This window comes from Cyprinodon variegatus, unplaced genomic scaffold, assembly GCF_000732505.1.
Source record: "Cyprinodon variegatus isolate N-32 unplaced genomic scaffold, C_variegatus-1.0 Scaffold1051, whole genome shotgun sequence".
Lineage (NCBI taxonomy): Eukaryota > Metazoa > Chordata > Actinopteri > Cyprinodontiformes > Cyprinodontidae > Cyprinodon > Cyprinodon variegatus.
In genome coordinates, this window is record NW_015151504.1 from 74,704 (window position 1) to 85,225 (window position 10,522).

The following is a 10,522-nucleotide window of genomic DNA, read 5'->3' on the forward strand; positions in this document are numbered from 1 at the left end:
TTTGACAAGCTGTGCTTTACATAGACTTTGTGTTAAAACAACACTGTTAAGGTCTCATCTAGTTTGATACACAAATGTTATTAAATCCGTCATGGTGTGAAAACTACATAAAAGTTTTTACATTTTGCTTGACTCTTGAAACGCCATTTCCTTCACTGCCAAATAGACAAAACGTGTAGGATATTGGGCTGGGTATGGGCAGGTGCATATAACAGATAAAAGTGTATTTTTCATTTGCCTATGAGGTTGTGCTGCCCTGGGCAGAAAGCTCCTTACCTATTTTAAAAACTCCATCCGTTGTTTTCATTCTTATAGCTCTGTAATCCACTGTCTGCTCTATGAACTTAGATTTCTTTGCGTATTTATTTTTATTTATTTATTTTTTGTTAGTTGTTATGGTAGCCCTGCAGTGGCAGGTAGATGCAAATAAAACTTTAATAGAGCAATGCTTTTGACTATAAGTTTCCATTTTAAACAGTGCAGCATATTCTATTTCAAAGTATTTTATTTTACTTCGACCCCATAAGTTGTGTTTCTCTCCATTAGAACTGGAAACTGTGGTGCCAGAAAGCATTGACAAAAGTTTGGAACAACAAAATAATCATTCTTAATGATTATTTGATGTGTTTGGATAACAGGGGGTTTGTATTTTCCCATCATTAGCTTCACCTGTAAGGAGCTCTGTGTTTTGGTTCTTCAGCATGGTGTCAATTTAAACTGGGCCATAAGAGTTTTCAGATACTTGCTATTGTGTTGTGTCTTGGTATATGATGTGCTCTGTTGTTACTGTTGTTTGCTGTTGTTGTTGCTGCTGCCGCCCAACTTTTCTGGAAGCCCGCAGAACTCAATGTAGGTCCCTGCATCTCCTCTTACACTCACACTGCATGGTCGCTGTTTCACATTAATGATCTGTTTCTCAGAGGGAACGACTGTGTCAGTCATTAGGTTAGAACACCTAAAAACCAAAGCAAGCGACTGAACATGTCTAAATCCCCAGAGAGCACCACAGAGGACAGGGTGTAAACAAAATGTTGTTCTCTCATATCATTGCAATTTAGAAATGGAAAATATATTCCTATCATAACTTGCTGAGGGCATCAACAGTTTACAATGAATGCTACCGGTAGGGAGAGAGAACCAAGATTTCTCTGAAATGTAAAACATGTCTGGCTGATGATGAATTATTTAGCTATCCCTGTCTGCCAAGGCCAAACTTCAGGGCTTTTCGGTTAGATTGCCTCACCTTGCAATACTGAAGATAAATACCAAGTCTGATTCTAAGCCTGATTCTCTACCAGTCCTGTCAGTCCTATCCTGATAAACGTCAGTAATCCGTTTCTTTCATTTCTCAATTTGAAATTAACAATAAAAAATATCAGACACAATTCTGATTTTCATATTTCATTACATAAAGTAACGTAGAAAAATGAAGAACAGTTGGTTTTTATTTCAACATTTCCCTACTGCTTTAAATATAAAACAACCGATAAAAAGCATTTGAATTAAATTGTTACATTTCTTTTGGGCTCTGTGGGGTAACAATAGTTTTGTGACAGACAAGCAAGGAAGACATTAGCATCGGAAAGGTGCACCAGTGAAGAATTTTCAGTGGCAGTTTAGAAAGTTATCCAGATTAGTTCTATCTATTTAGAACCTCAATCAGTCATGATTTTAGAAATGGCAATTATGTCATGAACAGGGAAAGATGGACCCAGTATTCAAGATTAGACAGACAGCGGCAAAGTTCAAAATATTTAACATAAATACAGAACAGAACAGAAGCGCACCGCCCAATAACTGACACTCTGGAGGGACAAACACAGGTAAGTGACCACAATCATCTGACAGGAGATGATTATCTGTGTGAGTCACATACCTGGATTAACAGTTCAGTCCATCCTCTCTGAGGAAGGCAGGATCCAGCCGATGGACTGCCAAACGAGCTGCGGCCCGGAGTGTCCCCAATGCAGCAACCTCAGTAAGCAGGCAGGAATCCAATCCAGGTCAGGGATACAGATCAAAGAGGAACGGTTATGGAATCCAGGAGTCCACAGCCCGATCAGGGGTTCCGATCCACACAGGAACAGACTGATCCAGGCTTACAGAAATCCACAGTGCGTTAAGGCAGGTTTCGAGTTCCATGCATCGAGCAACGAGCTCAGACAGAATCGCACAGAGAAAGACAGGCAGGCTCAGTCGTTGATGGAAAGAGACAAGACATGGTACTAAGATAACTGCGAAACTTTAAACTGTACTCCACCTACCAACCAGGACACGACAAACACCAAAACCCTCTCAACCCGTTACAAATGTCAAACATCAAGCAGGAATAACAAAGATGATCTGGCTAAGATAGCTGGGCTGGGCCAGATATAAAGCAGAACGATGCTCAGAGACCAAGAGTGGCAGTCTGTGGGAGGGGTTATTGAACTAATAGATAACTGTCAATGAAAGCAAACCTCAAATGGTAAAAATCATGCAATGATTTTCAAATATGTCTGTATGAGCTTATATGATTTTGCCAATGGGAACTATGGGAACTGGTTGTACATGGACAGAAGAAAACAACAACTGGGGATGGAAAGTTTGTCAGCCCTCAGTCATGGGCAATCAATCAGTTTTAATTTGGATCATTTTTATTAAGGATATATTCTTTAAGAACTTGCATTTTTGCATCATATGGAATTGACCGTCTTTCCCTCAAGTAGCTGTAGGTCTATGAGTTATAACTCTAAAAATGTTGCAAAGTTGTACTTGATCAGGATCCATTGCTTTCACTTTCAAGTGCAATCGATGCCAGTTATCAGGTTGTTATCACTTATTTTAGGGAAAACTGTTTTAAGCAGTAAATCGTACCTTACAGTACAGCATCAAGCATCTCTTCATTTCTTTTACATGACCATAAGAACATTAGCCGACACCTTGATGCCATTATACATGTTTAAAGAAGATATAACCGGGTAAGTTGAAAGTTGAATACTGCTGGCAATGGATCTTAATCTAACTGAAATGTCTCAGACTGGAAATGAAGATGGAAACGGCTATTTGAATAATCCAATCAGTTTTTCCATTAAGTTGGTTCAGGGTTCTGATCATGATCTAACCTTTGTGTGATCAGCTATTAAATTGTATTCTGTCACACAGTGCCATAGAAACTTGATCATTTGTTTATAGCAAGCAATGTATACTTAAAGCATTAATGAACTGGACTGCATTGCTTTCATCGGTAAATGGTTTGTGGTTTTAAGTGTAATAGATGTGTACGTTAATTTCCATACTTATAGGGGAGAGTGTTTTTTCTTTAGTTAAGTTTTGGCTATTCAGCTGAATGTCAGTTTGAATAGTTTAGCAGGGGGGACTTTGGCCTAAGCAAGGCAAGACCAGTTCATCTTAAGCTTGAGGTCCGAGTCACTCATCACAACAAGACTTCGGCCACAATCAGTGTTTGCTGTACTGGCTGAAGCTGTGTGCTACACTTTATTGTTTTTGCTTACTGGTGGTGTTCAGACAGCCCAGTGGTGCTTGTGTATGTTAGCCCTGCCTCTGTCAGCGTGCCCCAGGGGAGCTGTGGCAACCATTTAGCTTGCCACCATCAGTGTATGCAGTGTGAACGATTTAATGTAGTGAGTTAAAGTTGGAGGTAAGAGTGGGTTTGGAGTCCAATAACTGAAAGAGATACAATTCATTGATTATAGATTGGCATTGTATGTTGGAATTCAGTAAACCTTCATATTTCAAATAAAAAGTGAAATTGATTATATTCTTTAACTAAGACAGAAATATTGATTTCATTTAAGTATATCAGATATCAAAGAATATCATATCAGAATTTTTTTACTCGTGTGCACTTTTGGCATAAACAAAACTTTATACTGTAGTGTTCTAGTTGGTTTTGTCAAACATCAGATGGATTTTTCAAATAGTTCTCTTAAGGGATAGTTTTTTCTCTAGGAATCTAGGGATATCAGACTATTTCCACTTCCGATGTTACTGCTTCACAAAGCTCCTTGAGAGTTACCATTGGCCTCTTGGCTGCTTCTTCGAAAGATGCTCTCCCTGCACAGCCTGCCATCGTAAGTGGACAGCCATGTTTGATAGGTTTCTAGTTGCACAATTCTTGCTCTATTATCAGATGATGGATTAAATGGGATTTGTTTTTTTAATTCCAGCTGTAATCATGCTGTAAATTTTGTTCTATTTGCCCATTTATGTGACTTCAAGGGAGTTAGTCACAAATGACTTACAGGAGTAGCAAAGAATAGAAGGAGGATTAGATGATTGATATTTGTATTTTTAAATATTCAAAAATATGATAACCATATATTATTTATTCCAATTCATATAAATATCTACAAAAAGTAAATAAAATTTGTGATTATACCAACACAAAATGTCTAAAGGTTCATGGGTTATGAATACTGTTAAAAAGGACTGTTGTTGTCACGAATCAGAACAGGGGACCTAGTATTCAGGCAAGACAGACAGTGGAATTACTCAAAAGTAATTTTTTTGAAAAATAAACAGTTCTGTAATAACAGCTACTAAGACGTCTGTGGCTGGAAAATCTGGAGAGAAATACACTGGTTAGTGACCATGGAGCAAGATTATGCATGTGAGTCACTAACCTGGTTTACAAGTTTAGTCCATAGTCGGAGAACGAGGAAGAAGCCAGCTGGTGGGCAGCCTACAAGACGCAGCGGGCACCGCCCAGGGTGTCCCTAGATGCTGCAGCCCTGGAGAACATGCAGGAGTCCGAAGCCACATCAGGCGAACAGATCAGAACAGGAACAAGCAGGCTCAGAGATCCAGGAGTCCAAAGACAGTTCAGGCAAACCGATCAGACAGGAGCAGGTCAGGATCAGGTAATCAGAAACATTCAGGTATGCTAAAAACCCTCTCACCACTGGCATGAGAGAACAAGAACAGGCAGGTTCATTGGTTTAGATGCAGAGCAGGTAAGGATCAGGAAATCTGAAACACTAAGGTATGCTAAAAACCCTCTCACCACTGGCATGAGAGAACAAGAACAGGAAGGCTCAGTTGCTGAGAGGCAGGACAGGTCAGGATCAGGAAATCAGAAACACCAAGGTACTTTAAAAAACTCTGACCACTGGATGGAGAGAACAAGATAATCTGGCCTGATAACTGGATGCAGGCACCTTAAATAGAGGCAGGAGCAGGTAGATAAGATGAGAGGTAATGAACAACCAGGCGGAGTTAGACAGGCGAATGGAATGAATAATTAAGCCAAACATGAGCGTCAAAATCATAACAGTAATACAAAGTTGGGAGTCAGCAATTGTATACAGTAATTTTACAGGTTAAGAGTTAATGTCACAGCGATTACTTAATATATTTTTTTAAGTTTGATTTGATCTTAAAAGCGCTAGTTAAAAGTCTGCTTGAGATGTAACTTGCATGACTCCACGAATGTCATTTTCTAATTCTGAACATGAGTTTTTCTCTCCTGACTTGACATCCAAAATTTAGCTCTACCTCCTATGTTCTTTTCAACCTCCCCTCTTTGCTTCCCTCCAGGACTTTTTAGGTCAGATGTTCTGCACTCTCGGGGAGATTGTTGGATCACCAGCCAGTCGACTTGAAAAACCACTGGGGTGAGTAAGAATTTCACGCTGTTTTTCTCATGCTCCCTGACTCCAAACAAGATTAAGAAACAATTTATTGTGCTAAAAGTGGTGGCAAGACAGAGGGGGGAAATATTTTAGAAGGAAACATAATCACCTCTCTTGAAATGCATTAAAGCATTACTTTGGGTTTAAAATTTTGAAACTCAGCCTCTTTTTCTCTGAAGCATTGGTAGTAACAGAAGGAAACATATGCTAATTTTGAATAAATAAACCTGAGTCAGAAACTGAAGGAGATTGAGATAAAGAAAAAAAAGAGGAGGAAAGAAAAACAAGAAAATAAACATGGGTGATTAAGACAAAGATGTGAGGAAAAGATACTGATCAGACCAGGGAAGGGTTGGTGAGGAAGGAGACAACACATCTACAGATGTTTTCCCTAGATAATTATTGTCATTAAAGAAAAGGAAGAAGCGGAGAACAAAATTACCCAAATTGCAGCCCGTCTTTTCCGCCTGTGCTCTTATACAAGATGGAGTGTTAATGGGGGATCCTGTGATCTGTCTTTCTGCATCTGTCAACCATCGTCATCAGCAGCAGTCGTCTTAACTACTGTGCACTTCAGGTAGTCGCAATAAGGCTGCATCCATTACAATGAGTCTTACCTGCAATCTGGAGTGCCTTAAGAACATTTAAATGTCTTAGTTATCAATAAGAAGAAGCTGCTCATAACAGCTGGTCAATAACAACACGGAGGCTGTGTGAGATGTTTCGTTCATTGTCCATCCATTGATTTGTTGACTAGATAAGGTTTAAAGCTCCATATCGATTATGCAAAGTTTACTTTACACCATTAGGCATGTTTGTGGACAAATAATGTATGTGTGAAATAATAACAAATATATAGACTATAAATTCTCCAACCTATTCTTCTGCACTTTAACATGCTTTGTGGTTTATTAAACACGGTAATTTTAGATTTTTTTTTACAGTGTGCTTTCATATAAATGGGCCATATAGAAAGCTTACATTGTTGTGGCTTTATTGCACTAAAAATGATGATAGTAAAATAAATAATCAGTGAAAATATTATTGAAATAGTTGGGTTTTATGATGTTGGTTCTTTTAAAAATGTTGTGATGATCAATGTTCGATTAAGTTTATTTCAGAACATTTAAAAACAACCAAGTTACATAACTAATGCAAGAAAATCATAAGAAATCACATCCATTGAATATAAAAAAGCTGATATAACAAAGAACACTATGAGGCATATGCAGTTATATGCAGATGTTTCTAGGCAATGTAATAAAATCAGTCAGTTATAATCAGATGAATAAATTAAGAATATACAAAATGCCTCATTTTAAATATTGGATTGACACAATTAAATTTTTTGTCAAGTTAAAACAGAGTCAACTGATTGCAATTAGTACCATTTTAATCGAAAATCATAAGTACCTACAAAATAAACATTTTTGATTCAACCCCCCCCCCATAATTTAATACAATATTAAATGAATACAACAGCAAATACATTTATTGTTTTGAATCCAACTTTTTACATTATTCAACCATCCGATTGGTTTAAATTTATAATGTTTTAACTGTTTTTTTTTTTTTTTAGAAACCCCTGATATTTTATGCAACGAATAGTACATTAACATTCATTTTAGCACAATCCTCCCACTAAAAATTGCACAAAGTTATTTATATGGCAACGAGGCAAACAATTTTGTCTTTAAACTGAAGATATTTCCAATTCTGAGAGAACTGTGACAGTTCAGCTCTGCATAAAAGATTGCCTTACGAGTTTAACAATTGCTATTCAATATAGATCATTTAGTACAATTAAAACCAATTACCATGAGGCTATTTTTTCCACTAAGCTAGTTACTAACACCAGTAATCCTCGTTCCTTCCCAACAGCCAGCGCTATTTGGATAGCAATTATTACACCAACCTCAGATGCATTTTCCCCCCTTTAGTTCGGAGGTCCATACCACTTTGAGGTAATTGCTTTGAGCAATATTAAGCTAGAATATCTCCACTGGATCAACACCTGTGAAACAGGGAGTACAAAGGTTCTGGCTTGAGACTAAAATGCAATTAATTGTGCTCATTATTTTTAAAGTGTTAAAATGTTTCCAACTAATGAATTGAAGTTAAGACGTTAAAGTCCTGACCCTGATTTAAAAAGGAAATATATGTAAAATGATTTAATAAATGGAGCCGAAGCAGATGGGCTCCGTGTCACGGCATAGCGCTGAGATGTTTCCCTTCAGGGCATGTCTAGCAGTGCCACTGTTGGATGGCCAAACAACCTGGACTCCTCCAACTGCAGAGAAGATGGAGTGGCTTTACTCTAAACTCCCATGGATGACCTGGCACCTTGCTTTATTTCTAAGGGTCAGTCCTCCTATTGAGGTCACTGATTGTAGAGGCTTGCATCCAGAATGTCAGTCCTGTCACTCACCTGGTCCTGCAGGTTTGAAAGAAGTAAATCTTTATTCAAAGAGGAATGTTCATTGAAATTATTTAAGCTTCAATATTTGATCATTTTCAGAATCTATGTACTTGTATCTTTATTCTACATTTGCCATCACAATTTGCAGCAGGAAAAAATTCTGCATACTACCAACCCTATAATAATGACAAAGTTATAGATATTTGTTGATGTTTTTATCTTTTAAAATGCAAACATATCCAAGTGAATAAACCTAAATTTATGCGCTGAAAAACATCAGATTTTCTTTTTCTTTTGAGCTCATGATTTGCATGATATGGTTCAGCAAAAAATAAGATGGAATACTTTGCAGGGAGTTATTTTTAACTTCAGTCTGCAGCTGAGAGATAACACAACTACCTGCCAGGATATATTTTTATGACAGCTTTTAATCATCGAGTAAACAATAAGCAAAACGGCGTCGATAAAGAACCCCCCCATGGTGGGAAACTTAACAGCCAAAATAGCTAAAACCAAAATGTCTTTTCAACCTTTATATAGCGTATGTAGGGCAAGCCTGCCTTTGAAATGCCAGCCTACGCTTTGTGCCTTTCAAGTGATGGCTGGGTGGTTACTTTACATTTGTAACTGATTTATTTTTATTTCTGGTGGACTGATATGGTTTTATGAATACAATGTTCAGCTCAGCCCCATTCAGCTGTTTGATGAATGAGCGTGTGATTTTTGTGGATGTGTGGAACAGTTTCCATCTTCTGCATTATAGATATGAACTCTGGACAACGCATAGATGCAACCTTGGATGTGCCTCTCGAGTATAACTGTGTTGCACATGTGTTTGATCTTCTTTAAAGGGGGAGGGGGCATTTCGCTGGGATGGAGAAGCAGTAAACACACTGAAATATACTCATACTTAGAAGAGCAGTGGTAGAGATGCTCCCTGCTTGTGTTTGTTTCAGTGTGTGGTACTGAAGGGTGATTCATATATCTGTGTGTGAAAATTGAAAAACCCTTTTGTCATTAGGAGAATGTTTTTGACCATTTGTTTGTTTTTCAACCATATTCCAGCATCTCTTTCTGCCTGCTCATAAAATACATCAAACAGGGAAAAATCATAATCTTCCATCTATCTGCCTGCCTCCTCTCACCTAACTGGTGATATTTTAGCAGAAATACAGAAGAACCTCTTCTTTTGAAAACAAACTGCAGGATGCAATCAAACAGCATTTACTTGTTTTATAGCTCTCTGATATGTTTTGTCTTGTATTCTGTACATATGAGCTTTTCTTTTCTATGTTTATATTCTATTCTGCACTTTGTTTTATTGGCACATAAATGAATTTTTAATTCCCCCTTTGTAGTCTTTTTATGACTAACCATAAGGGCTTTAATCTTTCACAAATTATGGCTTGTTTAATTAGGCAGAATGCATTGTCGTTGCCATTAGAAAAGAGGCTTCTGTAATTGTAGAAAGAGTGACATTAATTAGCAGTCAGGGATGCACATAGATGTCAGAGCAGAAAGGACACGGATAGCAGTAGAATTGTAGGAGTTAATGTCTTAAACAAATGTGACACTTTGACACAAAGACTTTATAAAAAATGAATGAGAACCAGAGATTTATTTGGCTGATGATTTATAGATTCTCCCTTTGTAATTTGGTTAAAAAGTTTTTCTTTAAACCAATCAGTCAATCAACCACACCTAAAAGGGAATAAATACTGTATTTTTTAGAACAAACAGAACGAGACAATAACTGTATTTAAAATAAAGGTAAAACTTATCCACAAAGGGCTTAATATTTGGGTTGCAGAATAATATATTTGCAAGCATGTACTGTATGGGTGTAAATATACAACCATGAATACACACATTGTAGCCTAACTTGGTCTACATCATGCATTCTGAATTTCTGTGTATTTGCTCCTTATAAATGTCATTATCAAACCTATCCTATTGTGTGGAGCTCTGGGGAAATAGCTACAAAGCTCTCTTCAGCTCTTATGCATCATTTAGAAAAAAGTAATAACAGCAATACCCAACAGAGGATATAAAGCACCTGCAAGCGCATTATTTTTGAAATCATATATATTTACAAATTTCTGATTTAGTTGAATACAAAACAAGATAGTAAATCAACAAAGCAATTTGTTTAGAGAAAGAGTTTGATAATGTATTTTATGTGAATTTTAAAAATCCAAAATACAATAACAAGTATGTACAGATCTGTGAATCAGTTTGTGTGTAGAAATTAAGCAAAGTACAAACATAAATATTTTCAAAAGAAGGTTGGAAAAATATTATTAATTGGTATATGGAAGTAAAAGGATAAATACCAATAGATAAACATTTGAATTATTATGAGATGATTTGGTATGTGGATACAGTTTTTTATGATTAATTTTGTCGTTTGACTGTTTTAAATTACATATACACTCACCGGCCACTTTATTAGGTACACCTGTCCAACTGC

General features: G+C 37.0%; 1 protein-coding gene across 3 annotated transcripts in view; it reads left to right on the forward strand.

Annotated features, from left to right (window-relative positions):
- The window catches only part of LOC107101079 (copine-8), a 201,598-nt gene that overhangs the window by 64,028 nt on the left and 127,048 nt on the right, over positions 1 to 10,522 (forward strand). Inside the window, exons 7-8 of one of the 3 annotated variants that reach the window (XM_015399834.1) lie at positions 835 to 849; positions 5,539 to 5,615. In XM_015399834.1, coding sequence (XP_015255320.1) covers positions 835 to 849; positions 5,539 to 5,615 — 92 coding nt within the window. The remainder of the gene's footprint in view (positions 1 to 834; positions 850 to 5,538; positions 5,616 to 10,522) is intronic. The other 2 variants (XM_015399837.1, XM_015399835.1) reach the window with 2 other exon arrangements.